The sequence below is a fragment of the Eublepharis macularius genome, chromosome 9 (assembly GCF_028583425.1).
Source record: "Eublepharis macularius isolate TG4126 chromosome 9, MPM_Emac_v1.0, whole genome shotgun sequence".
Taxonomy (NCBI): domain Eukaryota; kingdom Metazoa; phylum Chordata; class Lepidosauria; order Squamata; family Eublepharidae; genus Eublepharis; species Eublepharis macularius.
This window is the reverse complement of record NC_072798.1, coordinates 7,064,795-7,084,007: the sequence shown is the minus strand read 5'-3', so window position 1 is coordinate 7,084,007 and position 19,213 is coordinate 7,064,795. Positions and strand designations below refer to the sequence as shown.

The window sequence follows — 19,213 nt, the reverse complement described above, 5'->3', positions numbered from 1 at the left end:
CAAAAGATCAAGCACCAATCCATATGCATATCAAGCACCAATCCATATGCAAAAGAACCTCCTCAGGGTACAGTGAAGCCTCCCTCCATTAGTATTCCACACCCTGGGAAACTTACAGGATGACTCAGCCCAAACCCACCTTCCTGAGTAGATATAAATTACCTCCCAACATCTTCTCCACACTGTGACACTGAGAGATCTTTGTCTTTTGGTGCTACACCTCTGAAGATGCCAGCCACAGCTGCTGGCGAAACGTCAGGAACTACAATGCCAAGACCACAGCTATACAGCCCGGAAAATCCATAACAACCATAGTTCTCCAGCCATGAAAGCCTTCGACAATATGCCTGTGAGATAGGTTAGGCTGGGAGGGTATGACTGGCCCAAGGTCACGCAGCAAACGTCCATAGTACAGATTCAAACCTGGGTCTTCCCGATCCAAGTCTGCCATTATAACCACTACACCACTATCAGACTAGCTCATGTCTCTGATGAAGAGGCAATGCTTCCAGGAAGCCTTGAGCCACAATATCATCTTTTACTTCAACAAATGAGGAGACCTCACCTGCTGACTCTGTTTGCACTGCAAATGGAGAAACGCAAGGCCCACACACTGCCAATCTGTGTCGCTCCGGCAATTCCCGTATCGCATAATTAAATTCTATTTACAAAACCCACGCTTGGCTTTTGCTATCTAGCTTGGAGCGGCAGCCGCAGATCAAATGCCAAATGCGAGGGAAGGGCTGTTGCCCGGCCCGCCGCAGAACAGATGCAAAGAGAACTAGCAGTCAACTTTGTTTAGAGCAGCAAGGGACAGCCCTTAGCTCCATTCTGTCTCCCTCTCGGATGCAAACGGCAAAGCAAGTGACTGGCTGACTGTTTCTAGGCACACAAGAACTGAGTGTTGGGGAATGGCTGGGGGCCAAGCTAGAAGTGACGAATGACACTTGAATGGCAAGTGAACATACTCGCGTGTATTCCTCCCTGTTCACTTGCGCTCCACTTGCGCTCCACTCAGTCACATAGTTTTCTTCACCCCTGCTATGACGGATCCTTTTAGACTGGAGATGGCAGTGACTTAGGGCCGAGCTAGAAGTGACAAATGACACTTGAATGGCAAGTGAAGGGACTCACATGTATTCCTCCCTGTTCACTTGCACTCCACTCAATCACATGCGAGTCTCTTCACTTGCCATTGAAGTGTAATTCGTCACTTCTAGCTTGGCCCTGAATCTCAGGCTGCTAGGCACAAAGAGTGCAAGCTGTTAGGAAATGCCATATGCCAGTTTCTTCTTCATGGTCTACCCAAAGGTTAAGGATGCGCCTGAAATCTTCCTCGGCAAAATATCTCTGGATCGTCAAAGAGCCAAATGACCTAGTCTTGTTTCCAAAGCACCATTAAAGCACGAGGAATTCTTTATTATTCTGGCTTTTTATTTCTGAATTTGAACACATCATCTCACATATTTAGACTGGTATATTTTCCTGTTCTTTTCATTCACTCACTCATATGCCCCCTCCTGTATTTTAAGACAATAACGTAAGAACAGCCCTGCCACATCAGACAGGGGGGTCTGTCTGGTGCACTTCGTTGTATTGGTTAATTGCGGCGGGACTCTAATCTGGAGAGCCGGGTTTGATTCCCAACTCCTCTGCTTGAAGCCAGCTGGCAGACCTTGGGTCAGTCACAGCTTCTCGGAGCTCTCTCAGCCCCACCCGCCTCACAGGGTGATTGTTGTTGTGGGGATAATAATAACACACTTTGTAAACCACTCTGAGTGGGTGTTAATTTGTTCTGAAGGATGGCATATAAATGGAATATTATGATTATGATTATGATTATGATTATGATTATGATTATGATTATGATTATGATTATGATTATGATTATGATTATGACTATGACTATGACTATGACTATGACTATGACTATGACTATGACTATGATTTATCATCTTGCTTCACACAGTGGCCAACCACTTGCCCTGAAAGGCAAAGCAAACAGACCATAGAAGCTGAGGCCTTCCCCCCTGATGTTATTTCCCAGCACTGGCTAAAACACTGGGAAAAAGCAATCTTTATATGACTGTACATATGACTGCAGCACATTTCTTGGAGCACAGTGCTTTATCCAACAGCGAGAGATCATGAGCACATTTGCAAAAATCACACATAGAAATCTCAGTGCAATCTGAAATACAATCCCATCAGGATTGCTTAGCTGCAGTGTTTCATTGTTGCATGTATGTATATCAGTGATACTGTGGGGTGTGTGTGTGTGGATTCATTTGAACATAAGGAAGTGAAACCGATGGAGCAGTGTATGTGCTCCAGTATGAAAAGCCTCACTATTTAAATCTCATTCAGAAGAAAGGGGGGGAAAGTTAACTCCTGGAACAATTAAAAAAATGGAACAGGGAAATCTGCTCATCCCTGCAAAGGATCAGTGCTGACTAGGCCGTACATGTGCTTTTCTTCTTTTCTTGGGGATTTCTTTGTTCTCCCAGACAAAAAGTCTCTGAATCTCTCCTGGCTGCTGCTCAAGCAAACGCAACCCCAGTTTAACTGGCTGATGTGTCAGCGCATTCTCTTTCCACCGCACAGAGATAGTTTCAGGCGGGTAGCCGTGTTGGTCTGCAGTAGAAGAGCAAGATTTGGGTCCAGTAGCATCTTAAAGACCAACTCGATTTCCAAAGAATGAGCTTTCGATAGTCAGCGCTCCCTTCGTCAGATAAAAAGAGTGGGAAAAGGTAGAAGTTTTTATACTCCAGGCAGAGGGTGGGAGGGGGATTGCAAATTAGAGGGGTCGGGCAGATAGCTACAGAGCAAGGGTGCACGAATTATAAAGAACCCTACCTTTTCCCACTCTTTGTGTCTGACAAAGGGAGCTTTGACTCTCAAAAGCTCATACTCTGGAAATCGAGTTGGTCTTTAAGGTGCTACTGGACCCAAATCTTGCTCTTAAACTGCATATTGATTCTTTCATGCAGAGGTGCTTCCAAGAAAGCTTAGTCCTCCAAGGCCCAGCAGCTCTGGTGGTTTTGTGGATCACAGACTGTTGTTGTTGTTGTTGTTATTATTTATAGCCCAGCCTCCCTGCAAGCAGGCTCAGGGCGGGTTACAACAGAAGATAAAATATACAAGATAAAATCACAATAAATTAACACAGCTTTCTAATAAAACACCTGCTCACCGTATAAAAACCATGCAACATGTGATGGAGGTGGAGGTGCAGCTTAACCATGCGTGGTTGCTCATATATGGGGGGTGGCGGTGGTAGATGGTCAATACCCTCTACAGACATAGAGGAGACCGGGAGATGGCTGCCCACTTATTTTGACGTGTATCCCAATGTGCCAACTGTAGTCTTCTGGTTGCCGCTTTCTAGCTGTTCCCTCTCCTTAACATGGCCAGCTTGGGGTTCACTAGAGTCCCCTTAATCTCTATATTGGGCTCCCTGAGGAGGAGAAGGGGGCACTGTCTTTAGAATCTTTTAGGAGGCACTGGAAGGTCATCTTATTTGTGAGGACTTTTACTGGGGTTTAAGCTGCAGTCATTTTCTGTAGGAAGGAGAAATGGGCTTTTTTTTTTTTACTGTATTTGGTTTTTAATTTTGGCATTGTGAGCTGCCTTGAGCCACAAGGGGAAAACGGGGTATGAACACAGCAACAAACAATCCAACGAGGTATCACATCATATGGGAAGGGCTGTGGCTCAGTGGAAGAGCATTGGTTTGGCATGCAGAAGGTCCCAGCTTCAATCCTCAGCATCTCCAGTTGAAAGGGCCAGGTGGTAGGTGATGTGAAAGACCTCTACCTGAGACTCTGGAGAGCTGCTGCCAGTATCCGTAGACAATATTGACCTTGATGGACTGAAACTCAGATTCAGTATAAGGTAACTTCATGTGTTCATGTGCTGTGCGAAATCTCATGAGAAAGGAGGAGGGAGACTAAACAAAGGTCAGAAAAGGACCGGCTCTCCCACTTCGCAGCTCAAATCCTCTCCTATGCAGCTTTTAAAGAAGGTTTTCATTTGTCAAGAGTGGATCTCCTCTGAAAGATTTCCTTTTCGGTTGTGGCCCCTCTTTTATAGCACTTTGGTCAGAGAACTTAGTAAGGCCAAAAGTAGTCTGAGAAAAATATCAGAGAGCATCTTTTTTTATTATGCCACTGGCATGTGTCAGGAGGACCTGAGTAGATTCATAGGGAAGGTTGTGGACCTTGGAGAGAGCCACTGTCAGTCTGAGTAGACAATACTGGCCCTGATGGACTGATGTTCTGACTGAGCATAAGACAGCTTGGTGTGTGACCAGATGTGATCATGAGAGCACCCTGAGCATTTTCTCTGCTAGCATGCTAGCTATCAAGCTATCAAACCATCAGCATGAAATGTGTTCCGCCCTTCTATTAGCCCTGACTTGGGCAGTCCAGGCAAGCCTGCTCTCATCAGATCTTGGAAGCTCAGCAGGGTCAGCCTTGGTTAATAATTGGATGGGAGTTCTCCAAAGGAGACCAGAGTGGCTATTGCAGAGGCAGGCAATGACAAACCACCTCTGTTAGTATCTTGCCTTGAAAACCCCAGCAAGGGTCACCATAAGTTGGCTATTACTTGACAGCACTCTCCACCACCATGGAAACTGGAACCTGGCAATACTAGCTTAACCCTTCCCCTGCTTGTTCTTTTCCACTTGAACCTGTATCTCTAGACTGGTTTTCTCTCATAGGGTTCCAGAGGCATGGTTACACTTGGATACCCTAAACAGCAGAGTAAGGAAAAGTGGTCTTAGCTGGAAAAACAGCTGTTGGCAGCTTACTCTCTGTCCTCACTGCTTTGTTAAATAACTGAAACTTGGACTTTGCTCCAAAACCACCCTGAGTTCCAGTGAGCAGGAGAAAAGTAGGATATATTTTCAAAATATCAAGACACATAATGCATAAAGGTAAAGAAGCTGGGACAGAATGTAAGAGGAGAGCAGCTGAATCAGACCCACGGTCCATCTAATCTACCATCCTGATAATCAAAACAGCCCACCAGATGCCTCCAGAAGGCTTACAAAGGCCAAAGACACCTCCTGCTCTTGGCCCTTGGGACTGCTATTCATTGGGTTTACTACCTCTGAACATGGAGGTTCCATTTAGCCATAGTGGCTAATAGCCATTGATGGGCCTCTCCTCCATGAATTTGCCCAATGCCCTCTCAAAGCCAACTAAACTGGAGTTCATCACTCCATCCTTCGGTGGCAGCGAGTTCTGCAAGTCTATGAGTGAAGAAGTGAGAGGGAAAAGTATCCCCAGGAGAAGTTGACCCTGATGACATTTCTATTTATTTGCAGCAATAAGTGAAAACACGTGGTTTGCCTGCACTCCCTCCTCTCTGTCCCTGTCACTCACAAGTCAGCAAATTGCTGGTGTCTGCTACACCAGGGCTCCCATCCAACTGGCTACACTTGCTCCATCTGGAAAGAGAATAATCCCATTATCTTTATCTTGCCTTCCCATCAGAAGCAGTAAATGGTAACTCGGGAAATGGCTGATGTGAACTCTTTATGTTCCATCCAGGAGATAGTGTATCTTTTTTAGCACATGCAGCAATTACCTATCTGAAGGGAAAGAAAATGGAAATTCCATGGACTGAAGACAAAAGGAGGATTTGCTGGAATTAATTCTTGCTTGTGCGAAGGAATTGTGATGACATTCAGGGCCTGCTTAGCGCTCGGTCATGTGGAAACTGCTGAAAGCATGGCCCCGTCCTACTCCAGGCTAGGGTGCTTGAGATGGATCAGGAACACAAGGGAAGCAGAGAAGATCAATGTTGAGTACAAAAGGTAGTCAGCACCACGGACAGATCACTGGGAGTGAACAAAGGCCCCTAAGGAGCCTGGGGTCCAAACAGAGCCATATGTGGTCAGCACCACGGACAGATCACTGGGAATGAACTAAGGCCCCTAAAGAGCTTGGAGTCCAAAAGGAGCCATAGGTGGTCAGTGCCACGGACAGATCACTGGGAGTGAACCAAGACCCCTAAAAAGCTTGGAGTCCAAAAGGAGCCATAGGTGGTCAGCACCACGGATAGATCACTGGGAGTGAACAAAGTCCCCTAAAGAGCTTGGAGTCCAAAAGGAGCCATAGGTGGTCAGCACCACGGATAGATCACTGGGAGTGAACCAAGGCCCCTAAAAAGCTTGGGGTCCAAAAGGAGCCGTAGGTGGTCAGCACCACGGACAGATCACTGAGAGTGAACAAAGTCCCCTAAAGAGCTTGGGGTCCAAAAGGAGCCATAGGTGGTCAGCACCACGGACAGATCACTGGGAGTGAACCAAGGCCCCTAAAAAGCTTGGGGTCCAAAAGGAGCCGTAGGTGGTCAGCACCACGGATAGATCACTGGGAGTGAACCAAGGCCCCTATAAAGCTTGGGGTCCAAAAGGAGCCATAGGTGGTCAGCACCACGGACAGATCACTGGGAGTGAACAAAGTCCCCTAAAGAGCTTGGGGTCCAAAAGGAGCCATAGGTGGTCAGCACCACGGACAGATCACTGGGAGTGAACAAAGTCCCCTAAAGAGCTTGGGGTCCAAAAGGAGCCATAGGTGGTCAGCACCACGAACAGATCACTGGGAGTGAACCAAGTCCCCTAAAAAGCTTGGGGTCCAAAAGGAGCAGTAGGTGGTCAGTACCACGGATAGATCACTGGGAGTGAATAAAGTCCCCTAATGAGCTTGGGGTCCAAAAGGAGCCATAGGTGGTCAGCACCACGGACAGATCACTGGGAGTGAACCAAGGCCCCTAAATAGCTTGGGGTCCAAAAGGAGCCATAGGTGGTCAGCACCATGGACAGATCACTGGGAGTGAACCAAGTCCCCTAAAAAGCTTGGGGTCCAAAAGGAGCCGTAGGTGGTCAGCACCACGGATAGATCACTGGGAGTGAACCAAGGCCCCTATAAAGCTTGGGGTCCAAAAGGAGCCATAGGTGGTCAGCACCACGGACAGATCACTGGGAATGAACTAAGGCCCCTAAAGAGCTTGGAGTCCAAAAGGAGCCATAGGAGGTCAGCACCACGGACAGATCACTGGGAGTGAACAAAGGCCAGCAAGCCGCTTGGAATGTTAGTGTTGTGTAGTGGTTAGAGCATGGAACTAGGATTTGGGAAACCAGGGGTTCCAAACTCACTTTGTCAGAGCTGCTGCTGATGAAGAGAGCTATGGTTCTCGAAAGCTTATGCTACAATAAAGTTGCATCTGACGAAGAGAGCTGTGGTCCTGGAAATCTAGCTGGTCTTTAAGGTGCTACCAGACCCAAATCTTGCTCTTTTGTTTAGGATGGCACCATTATCTAATCCCCCTTCAATGGCAACTAAACTTGCAGTCATCTTTACATCCTCAAGTAAAGACAGGTGCCAAAATAAGATAGCTATGATTCCTGGGATGTTCACACAATCAGGTGGCTCTCTAACGCTTACCTCACCTGGTGTAAGAGCCTTTTCAATGGAGGAAGGTGAGGATGGGTGCAGACGTTCTATCATATTCCCGCCCAAAGGCCCATAAAAATGTTGAGCCAGCTCATGCTGTCCTGTGTCTGCTCACTGCAAAAGAGATCAGGCTGAACCTTTTTTCCAAGTTCTATGCCAGCAATCTCTGGTCTCCTCACCTGTGAATACTTTGGGGAAACCACAGGGATATAATTTGAAAAGCACGAACCAACCAGCATGCCCCTTCTAACTCTCCGATTCACTCAGAATCAGTTGCAATTTTTCCAGACACTGTTCTCAGCATGCTAGGCATTTTGTTCTAGTGGGACCTAGAGATCTCCTGGAATTATAACTGATCTCCAGACAACAGAGATCATTTCCACTAGAGAAAATGGCTGGTCAAGAGGGTGGATGGCATTATACCCCTCTGAGTTCCCTCCTCTTCACCAACCTCATCCTCCCCAGGATCCACTTTCAAAATCTCCAGGAATTTCCCAACACGGAGTTGGCAAACCTAATTATAGGGCTGCTGCTGCATCAAAACTGCCACGGAGTTCTCAGGAAAAGAAAAGGAGGTCTTCTAATGTGAAATTCCACATGAGCAAAGTAGATGAGCCATCTGAGCGGTCGGGGAAGAGCAGGGAGAGAAACATAAATGACCCGAGTAGCTCCTTTTGCCCCGCTGCTAACCTGCAACTTGCAAAACTGAAATCCTTCATTAGCTTTCTCTCACTTTTTCTCCCCCTCGGAGCGTTCAGGTCTCTTACTGGGCCAAGGAGGCTTCTGTCCGTGCCCAGGATAATGGAGCTTGTTCTTCTGCATGAACTGAACCATAAAATTGCAACCAGAGAACTGTGCTTGGTCTCTGTGCTCAGAGAAGGTTCTGGCGGCTGCAGAGTGCTTTCAGGTTTCTCTGTTGATTGACAGCTCTGTCCCTCTGACACTATCAAATATCACTGAATGTAGAAAAGGGTTTTCTCTTCTACCAGTCCCTACCAGACCTGGCTGCAGAGATATCCATTTAGTGTTCGTTAATCCTGGCTCAAATTGGGTGGCCCTGATTGCAAATCGTTTCATCCTTCATGAAAAGGTCTCGTCTGGTTTTTTAAAATTCAGTGAATCTGAGGCCCGCTTTATTTATTTTGATTTCCTTCATTTATACCCTACGTTCCTCCCCAGCAGAGACTCAACATGACTTTCATTGTTCTCCCTTCCATTTTATATGCCTGGCCCAAAGTCACCCAGAAAGCTTTCATGGTAATGTAGGGGTTCACATCTGGGGTCTCCTAGATCTTAGTCTGATACTTAGGGGTGCCAATCCCCTGCCCGGGGCAGAGAATCCCCTGCTCCCACCCTTCTCTACCCTGTGCCCACTTACTTGGCCAGTGGGGGGCCCTCCCCAAGGCACCCTCCCGGCAGCATGGTGCACCCCTAGGCAGCGCAGCATGCTCCCGCAGCCAGAGCAGGCCAAATCGTGCCCCTCAGTGCCCCATAATGGGCCCATTTCAGGCCAAATTGTGCCACTCGGGGAGCACCCTTTGCCCCACACAGCCGCCTTTGACCCACGTGATGACATCACTTCATGGAAGTGACATCATCATGCAAGCCAGGAGTGCGCATGCATGAAGAAAAAGACCCAGGACAGGGCAGGGTAAGTGCCAGGCTCCCAGTCTCCCGCTGGGGGACTCAAGGGACCTGCCAACCCTACTGACTCTCTAAGCACTACACAACACCGGCTCTTTAAAGGAGGTGACCCACGTGCCTCCCCTTTTCTCGGCAATGTTCTTTCCAAGAAAAGGAGGAAAAATGACTGCATTTTTGGCACAAAAAGTTATTCCCCCCCTCTTTTTTTCTGCAAAAGGTGGCTCATCTTTCAATGGGAGCTTCCCTTGCCTCGGAAATACGACATCTTGCATGAAAACTGAATCCCACACAAATCTGGCGCCGCCTTAACAACAAGCATGCTAGTCCTGGAGAAAGCAGAACAAGCAATCTTCTAATATACCCGCTGGTGCTGTCCATAAACACGGAGAGAAGCTGCTGAAGAAGTGTCCACAACCCAGCACAGCCAGACCCAGAACTGAACCCCCAGCTCCGACACTTATAGATTTTCTCAGATTCTCAGCACCCCAGTAACTCATTCTGGACTGATTTTTCAAATTGAGATTTGGGGTGGGGGTGCTATTCTTGGTAGCTCTTCTTGCATGACTTCAGCTTCCATTTGCAAGCTGTTGCTCAGCTTTCCTCTTGTGCGCCACCAACCCATATACACGCTTACAACCCCTGACCTGTTTTTTCTAGCCTAAGTGATTCCATCTCCACACAGCATGTATTCTCCCCCTACTTTCTTGGCTGCAAAAGACCAGGGCTTTTTTTCAGCTGGAACGCAGTGGAACGGAGTTCCGGAACCTCTTGAAAATGGTCACATGGCCGGTGGCCCCACCCTCTGATCTCCAGATAGAGGGGAGTTTAGAGTGCCCTCCACGCCACCGCAATGTAAACTCCCCTCTGTCTGGAGATCAGGGGGCGGGGCCACCAGCCATGTGACCATTTTCGCCGCAGGCGATTTAAACTTTTAAAAACTCCCCCCTTGTTTCAGCTGACCCAAAGTGACATCATTGGACCTGGGAGCATGTGTGCACTTTGCACGCACACATGTGGTACCAGGGGCACCACCTCCCACCAAAAGTTGCCCCCCGTGCTGGCAACCCACTGAGTTCCACCACCTCTTTTCCCAGAAAAAAAGCCCTGGATAGGACCCTTCATTTTCCACTCAAGAAATTCCAATATTTCATTGCAAGGTCTCGGAAAGCATCTTTCCACTGTAATGATGGATTGGATCCAGTTTAAATTTTCTAGGGGAGATGTAGAAAAAGGTAAAGATAATCCCCTGTGCTAGCACCAAGTCATTACTGACCCATGGGGGGACGTCACATCACGACGTTTTTGGGTAGTTTGCCATTGCCTTCCCCAGTCATCTACACTTTACCCCCAGGAAACTGGGTACTCATTTTACCGACCACAGAAGGATAGAAGGCTGAGTCAACCTTGAGCCGGCTACCTGAACCCAGCTTCTGCTGGGATCGAACTCAGGTCATAAGCAGAGCTTGGGCTACAGTACTGCACCTTACCATTCTGCGCCACAGGGCTCGGAAAGCGTCTTCCCATTGTAATGATGGATTGGATCGAGTTTAAATTTTCCAGGGGAGATGTAAATTCTGCCAATTCTTCCTTCTTGTTGCAGACCCCTAATTTGCCTCTCATGCCATTCTGGAAGGTTCCCCCACCCCTGCCCAGGAGCATTTCAGGGCTTCAGAGATATTGGGGGTGGGGGTGGGGGTGGTTCAGGAATGTTCTGTTATGCTGATGGAAGTGGAAAACTTAGTCTGGATCTAACCTTGCATGCCAATCCAAGATTAAGAGGGGATGATTTTGGAAGCTAAGCAGGGTCTGCCTTGGTTAGTAATTGGATGGGAGACCTCCAACGAAGGGTTGCAAAGGTAGGCAATGGCAAACCACCTCTGTTAGCCTCTTGCCATGAAAATTCCAACAGGGGTTGCCATAAGATAGCTATGACTTGATGGCACTCTCCAACACCACTCCATAGCAAGCCCTCCAACTGCCGCTACTTTCACCAGCCTCGCAGATGCTTAATCCCCCAAACTACCCGCAACACATCAGATACCAGCCGTTGAATTAAGGATGAAGATACTGCCAGAGTGAGGGATTAAGAGACATTGCTGCGCTAAACCACTGAATTGCTTAATCCGAGAGGTATGCCATGTGTTCTTTCAGGTGTCCTGCAATTCTTCTGAGACATTGCAAAATATGTGATTGTGTGTATGTACCACTGTGTGTGGCATTCTGGGACATTACCAGCAAAACACTGGAAACGTTTAGAAGGACATGGTGAAAGCTGAAGCCAGTGCCTTATGGCGCATGAACATGACATAGGCTGCTGCGGCTAGAAGCAAACCCCACTGCCACCACCTGCCTACATGGTAATGTGAACTTGCCCATGGCCTCGACGAACATCTGGCTCCATCGATTCCACCAGGTGCCCACATACCTAGATCCATGTCAGCGGCTTTCGGACGGTGGGAGCAAGGGACGTTCTTGAAGATGGCGTCAAGGATCTTCTCCTTGATCTGGGTGATGGTATCGCAGTTCAGGATCTTCACCGGGATCTCAGGGCTGTTTACGTTATCAGGGTTCACACAGCTCAGAACCTGCAAGGGGAAGTTGATGAAGAGGAAGTCACAAGAGGACAATTTGAGCCAGGGAGCCATTCCACAACAGATAAAACAAAACAGTAATGAGTTGGCTTTGGTATCCTCAGCGAAATTTATTCTCTCTGCTCTTGGAAGCAGAGAAAATGACACAAAATAAAGAGAACACTACACAAAATAAAGTCAAACGTGAACAACTAATGGCCAGTACCGGATCATAGGCATTTTAGGCCTTTTGGCTAGCCGCAAACGACGTAAAACTGAATTATTCAAAAGGGTTTTTTTCTCAGATAGGAGGGTGGTATCGTAGGGAAGTGGTCTCAAAGAGGTGCTTCACTAACAAGTTAGGAACCATCAGGGCTTTTTTTCAGCAGGAACGCGGTGGAACGGAGTTCCGGCACCTCTTGAAAATGGTCACATGGTCACTTTAAAAAACTCCCCCCTTGTTCCAGCTGACCCAAAGTGACATCATTGTGTGGTCCTGGGAGCGTGTGTGCACTTCGCACGTGCGCATGTGGTACCAGGGGCACCACCTCCTGCCAGTAATTGCCCCCTTTGCCAGCAACCCACTGAGTTCCACCACTTCTTTTCCCTGAAAAAAAGCCCTGGGAACCATAGACTTCATCACTATGTTGCCTTACGTCCTATCTGCTGCTTTAAGTATCTGCTCCTATGTACTACCTGTTGCTTTAAGAATCGCCCGATTGGGTAGTTCTATGTTGTCAAACGTCACTCCTCAACTTGCTTATGCTCCGTTCCAGCATTTCTTCAACTCTGTATTGGATTTTTTTGCTAATGTTATGAGACTTTGTAAACTTGCATTTATTTACCCGATAACATTATTTATTGAGATGTCCTTGATTTTGACAGTACTAATCTCACACTATGTAATCCGCCTTGAGTCTCAGTGGGAAAGGCAGACTATAAATGACATAAATAATAATAATTAATAAGTAGCAATTCTAGGCTACAAGTAGCCAGCTGGCCACCGCTGTTTTCCACAGGGACTGAGATACCCCAGCAGCCCCCCAACCATTGCTAAGTTACTTCACTGCACTCTAGCAGCGCCAATTCTTGTTGCCCTAGACAGGCAGTAGAATCTTAGAATCACAGAGATGGAAGGGGCCTTACAGACCATCTAGTTTAAGCCCCTGCTGAATGCCTGAGCCCTTCTGAAGGTGGTGTATAGGATACTCAAGGGCTAAGGCAAATCCTAATTTTTTGAAAGTGTGTTTTATTTTGCTGGTTTTTGGCTGTAATAAATTATTGATTGATCGATCCTATTTTTATCCTGGTGGCATACATGGTTCTCCTTTCCTGTGTTTTTCCCTTGTGACAAACCTGTGAGGTATGTTATGCTGAGAAGTCACCCAGTGGCTTTCTTGGCAGAGTGGGAATTTAAACCCAGAAGTCTTAGCCTAACACTAGCTATTATACCATGATGGTTGTCACCAGTGATCTATAATATTGTCTTGTGTTCTCTGCCTATTGTACTTTGGTCACATCATGAGAAGACAACATTCTCTGGAAAAGTCAATAATGCTAGAAGTGGAAGGCAGTAGGAAAAGAGGAAGACCCGAACGAGATAGCTTGACTCAATAAAAGAAGCCACGTCCTCCAGTTTGCAGGATCTGAGCAAGTTTGTTAATGATGGGACATTTTTGAGGTCTTTCATTCATAGGGTCGCCATAGGTTGGAGGAAACTTGATGGCACATAACACATAACCCAAGCTCTTTGCCTTCTGGCATGTTTTGGGCTGATTTCATTTGTGGGTGAAAGAAAAAAGAAATAAAAAATGATTGCCGAGATAAGCATAACTTGTTTTTTGTTTCCTTTTATGGATATACTTTTATCACTGGTTTCAGTTCTTTGCTTTCTGCTGCTAGCTTTGTTTGTCGTGTTTGCCAGTTCTATACTTTTTATACGCAGTTTATAATTATGAAAAATATGTACATTTTACAGGGTGGGAATTCAGAGCAAAGAAATAGAAAACGGTGTGACAATAAGGAATGCAGGATTCAAACTGTACAAGGGAGAAGTAAAATCAAAACAGGGTCAAGGCAGAGATCGGAATTTGAAAATATGCCTATTTGGAGGAGGTCAAAATGGTTCTCTCCCAAACCACCTTGTGGCCATCTGCTGCTGCTGCTTTAGCCTCGGTTCTTCAGGTTTGTTCCCCATCCCAGAGCCATTCTATCCTACCAGGATGGTGCCACAATGCTAGGCCTACCAGCAGATTTGCCCACCTGATCAAATCAATCCGGGCAAACAAATCACTCGGACTCACATTCTCCCAGATGCCACATCCTAGGTTTGGATTTGCTCCACCCACAGCCTGCCAATGTCAGCCCTGAATCTACCAATCGCTTGCCAGTTTCAGCTAGATAGTAAAGATTCCCGTAGCACCTTTAAGACTAACCAACTATATTGTAGCATAAGCTTTCGAGAGCCACAGCTTTCTTCGTCAGAAGCATCTGATGAAGAGAGTGGTGGTTCTTGAAAGCTGGCAATGGATCTGACGAACAGAGCTGTGGCTCTCAAAAGCTTATGCTACAATAAAGTTGGTTAGCCTTAAAGGTGCTATTGGACTCTCTACTATTTTGCTACTGCAGACTAACGTGCTAACTCCTCTGGATCTATGACCAGTTTCAGCTAGGGATCCACCCATAACCTGTCAGGTTTAACCCTGATCTATCTATCTCCTGCAAATTTTAACCCTGTGGATTCACCCCTGATTTGCCAGGTACTGCCGAGCCTCTACCTGCCGGGCACTTTCTGGAGGCCGAGCCAATATTTTTGAAAGGTAACCCTATTTCCAATTGCAGTGATGTCTAAACCCAAAGGGAGTCTCTAATTTCGTCAAATTTGGCAACCAGACCCAAACTTGGAGACTTACCCTCTCGCTCGCAATCTAATTACTCAGGAATACAGCAGAGCTTTTAAAAATTACCTCTTACTCCAGCATCTGGCAGGTTAAAGGTTTCCTTAATGAGGAAGGTTTTTGGCTCCATATCAAGATCTGCTGCCCCCCCTCCAAACAAAGCTAGCCCCCCCCTTTAAAAACTAAATGCAAACAGATGAGAAGATTCCTTGCCCTGCTTCACATTTCCCAAGCATAAAGGAAACTTGGCTGCCAAAGCAGAGGTATTTATTAGACACTCCAACTTTGATTTTTCTTTTTCACCTGAACGGTGAAACGTAATCTGGAGAAAAATGAAACGAACCCCCCTTTTCAAATTTAACACATCTTAGAAGCAGAGGTGAAATGGAGGTGCACACACCTTGGGGTACCTCAGGGTTTTACCCCCTCTCCCTTTTAAATACTGAAATTTAGTTCGTAAGTCAGCCTCAAATTAAATTGAGAGAAAGTTAGCCTTAGTCTCAGATAAATATATCTGCAGCTTGCTTTAAGCTATATTGTTGCAACTGCGCCACATTAATCACAAACCGAAGAAATCAAATTGTTCAGCCCAAAGGATTCTCTCCCCTTTGGTAATCCAAGTGGTTTGCATAATTATCACAGATAAGTGATTCCTTAGGCAAATGTCCAACAATTAGATGCATTCTAAGAACAAAAGCACTTCATGAGGGTTTTTTTTTTTAAATTAATGAACCTGTGCTCCAGCAATGTGCAAAATCTTTTTCTTTCAGTGTTCCAAACTTTTCACTCAGACTAACTGATTCCAATTCTTAGATCTCATTCGGGTCAGCACAAACTTTGACCTACAACACTGGTCAAAGCGCAGGACTGAGCAGAGAAATGAGGCATTGCAACTGTGTAATCTTATCTTTAGAGTGGACTGTAGAGATTTCCATATCCAGACAATCTCTTTCCATTAAAAAAAATATTCTGAGCCTTTATGGAGACAGGAAAGGGAAAAAAAACTGTAGAAAGCTATAGCTTCTGAGACAAGATTTGAATCCTCAAACCTAGGCCATTTCCGCACACCTCCCCCTCCCCAAAATAGCACAAAACTTACAGAACGATGCACCTTCATGGCGTGATTTTCCGTTATGACTTTGCTTCGTGGCGTGTTTTCTGACATCATCGTGCCATGAAGCAAAGTCATATCGGGAAATCGCGCTGTGAAGGTGTGTCATTCTGTAAGTTTTGCGCTTTTTTTGGGGACGGGGAGAAGACGTGTGGAAACGGCTGTAGCAACGTTTAAACAATATGCAGGATTCCCAGCAGTGAAGAATGGCTCTCAACAGGGAAGGACGTATCTTGCCAATGTACTGGAGGTGCGTCACACTTTTGATGGCAGATCTCGTTTTTTTCTTGAAACGGAATCTGGAAATCGTTGGTGTGCAACACATTGAGTTGGGGATAGAGACCTCTGGCAGAAAACTTACCAGCTGGTCTCAGCTGATGTGCAGGACGATTTTGAATTACTTGTACCAGCTGTTTAAACCCCGCCCCCTGCAAATCCCCATTTCAATTTTGCTTCTCCCATATGGAAGTCAACCCCGTGATATATTTCTTGTACCATTTTCTGTTTCCGCACACCGGCTTTTCCTCCCCAGTACATTCCCCTACATTGGAGACCCATCTTTTAACCTTCGGGCTCTCTAATTTTGCTGCATCTAGTCTGGCCATGGTACAAACCTTCCCTCCGTTGGCAATGAATGGCACTCCAATCACGTCCCCCTCTGCATCTCATTTACACATTTGTTGAGGCAAGGGATGCTCGGAGGGCAAAGGTCACAGCGTGTGACAAAGGGCTGTCAGAAGCATTTCCTAATAAGACCTTATGGGGAAAGGAGTGGAGGAGGAGAGAAGCTGTCCAAAGCGTCTTGAGCCTGTCGCCGTTTCTGAATGGCTTGGAACGTCCTGGGTGGTCCCCCTCCCCCCCCCCCCACTCCCATGTCTCTGGTACTAACAGCCTAATCAGTTAATATCTGTTGACATCACATCTCTACAAACATGCTCCCCGGCTGCCCCTGGATGGAAGCACTCGGAGTGTCTCCTTGGTGAATGCCCAACAGGGAGGCTGTAATGGCAGCGACGGCGCTGTTAATGAGGCATAAAAGGGATGTCCCACAAATGCCTCCTTTGTGGATTGATTTTTGCTGAGCCCAGTGCAATCCTAGACAGAGTTACTCCAGTCTAAGCTGATTGACTTCTATGGGCTTAGACTGGAGTAACTCTGCTTAGGATTGCACTATTAGTTGCTTCTGGACAGATGGAGCCAGACAACTCTATCCTCATCCCAATCCAGTCCTGAGAGGGCCTGCAACCTTGGCTATGCATGGTTGGCCGGTTGTTTTTTTTGACAAACATGATAATTGGCTTTGTGGCTATCTTCAAGTGATGACTAACAAATATCGTCTCTTGTTGTTTCTTTTTGTCGCATCTCCTATCAATGGTTTTGGTCCCCTGCTTCTTTTGTGGTGTTTTACCCATTTTGTACAGATTTTATGTGCCATTTTTAAAGCATTTATGCGCCCAGTGAATGGACATCAATGCTGACTGATCGATGCACAGTTCATGTTGGAAAAAGCAAAGGTCCCCCACGCTGTCTCTTTCTACATTCCAGTTGTTGTTGTTGTTGTTGTTGTTGTTGTTGTTATTGTTATTCACCACTTTTTGCTTTTGGTTTTGCAGATTTGTTTGTGCAGTGCATGTGTACCATACACCATTCACACAGTATGTGTACATACAATGTTAATTTCTTATATAGATATGATAGACTAGCAACATAGCCCATTGTGGGGAAAAATACAACGGGCTCTAGAAGGGGGAGGGCAGGCTGGCTGGCATTCCCTCCTCCTCCATAACTGATCCTGGCCAGTTGAAGGCACGGGGGGCAGGCATTGCCTCCTGCTCCGCTCCTGATCCCGGCTGGGTGAAGGAGGGGCGGGCATTGCCACCTGCTCCAGGCTGGGTGAAGGGATGGCAGGCATTGCCTTATGCTGTGCTCCTGATCCCTGCTGGGTGAAGGAGTGGTGGGCATTGTCACCTGCTCCTCACCTGATCCTGGCCAGGTGAAGGGGTTGGGCATTGCCACCTGCTCCGCTTCTGATCCCACCTAGTTGAAGGAGGGCAGGCATTTCCTCCTGCTCTGTGGCTGATCTCAGCCAGGTGAGGGGGGCAGGCATTGCCACTTGCTCTGTGCCTGATCCCAACTGGGTGGGGGTAGGCATTGCCCACCTGCTCCACTTCTGATCCCAGCTGGGTGATGGCGGGGGCAGGCATTGCCACCTGCTTCACTCCTGATCCCAGGTGGGTGAAAGCAGGGGGTGGGTGGGCATTGCCACCTGCTCCACACCTGGTCCCAGCTGGGTGAAGGCGGGGGATGGGCATTGCCACCTGCAGCGCGCCCGATTGTGACCTGGGCTTCCTGCCGTGGCACGCTCTCTGGAGGTCTGGCTTCCGCCCACAGCAGCGCCCTCTGGTGGCACACCAGGGTAGGCAGTGAGTTGTCTTGAATACACTTCGCCTTTTATATAGTAAAGATTATGCATATCTCACCCTGCATACTTGGCATCCAACTTCCTTAAAGGGTTGAAAAGCATCAACCAGCCATGAGTGAGCACTAACAAGTCCATGACGCCTTGAGTGTCTGTGGAATGGCATTTCTGAAAGTACAAGGAAGGTTCCCTTCACTCTTAGACTGGGCCAAAAAAACCACCTTGTATTCCTTGACTTTGTACGGGAAGCTGTTCGTAATGCAGGCGCTGACGTATGAATTTCAGTACGTTTTGCTTATTATGCTTTTGGCTTGTTGACACCCAATTTGGATCCCTGGATTAGGGAGAAAGGTGAGCTTATAAATATTTCAAATTATCTATCTATCTATCTATCTATCTATCTATCTATCTATCTATCTATCTATCGAGAGATGGATCGAGAGATCGATACCTTTCTCACGAAGACTCAAGTCGGATCAATTGATTAATCAGTTTTATAGGAAAAGTTCAGTGTTTCAAAAAAGAAATCATAAATTCAGTTCACACAAGACAAGGGGAAATGGGGATTTGGGTTGGGGGCTGAAACAGCAGGAATAAAAAACTGGAAATGATCGCTACGTGAGATCCAGGCAATGGATTTTATAGGATGAATGTGGGGGAGATAATGAATTTATTTATATATATTGGGCACCAAAGTAGCAAGAGGTGCCCCTCTTTATTGTGACTGGAAGGAATAATTTCAAGTAGAAATGTCAGCAGGGAAGGAAGAGAAGAGTCTCTTCTTGATAGCATCTGTGTATTGCTACGATGAAGCAAATTATTTAAAGCAAAAATCTGCTGTTATTGTTATGCTAGGGTAATAATATTCTATTCAGAGACCCTGAAATAACTTGTTTGTATGACCAGAAAGAAGAAGGTTGAGGGAAAAGAGTGACTGAAATGCCTCATCCGTGCCCTTTAATCTCCGCACTAGAGTGGATCTCTATAAATCTGCTATCAGAATAGATTTGCCTGCTCTTCAGATGTAAGAAGGGAAAAGCTGATTAACATCAAACAACACCAAGTGATGGAGAAAAGCTTTGGCAGAGGAAGGCGTGTCCGTATTGTCC

At 46.7% G+C, this 19,213-nt stretch overlaps 1 protein-coding gene across 1 annotated transcript in view; it reads right to left on the bottom strand.

Annotated features, from left to right (window-relative positions):
- Window positions 1-19,213, bottom strand: part of PLXNA4 (plexin A4) — a 749,270-nt gene that overhangs the window by 66,862 nt on the left and 663,195 nt on the right. Inside the window, exon 25 of the mRNA XM_054988198.1 lies at window positions 11,533-11,692. Within this exon, the coding sequence (XP_054844173.1) occupies window positions 11,533-11,692 (160 nt within the window). The remainder of the gene's footprint in view (window positions 1-11,532; window positions 11,693-19,213) is intronic.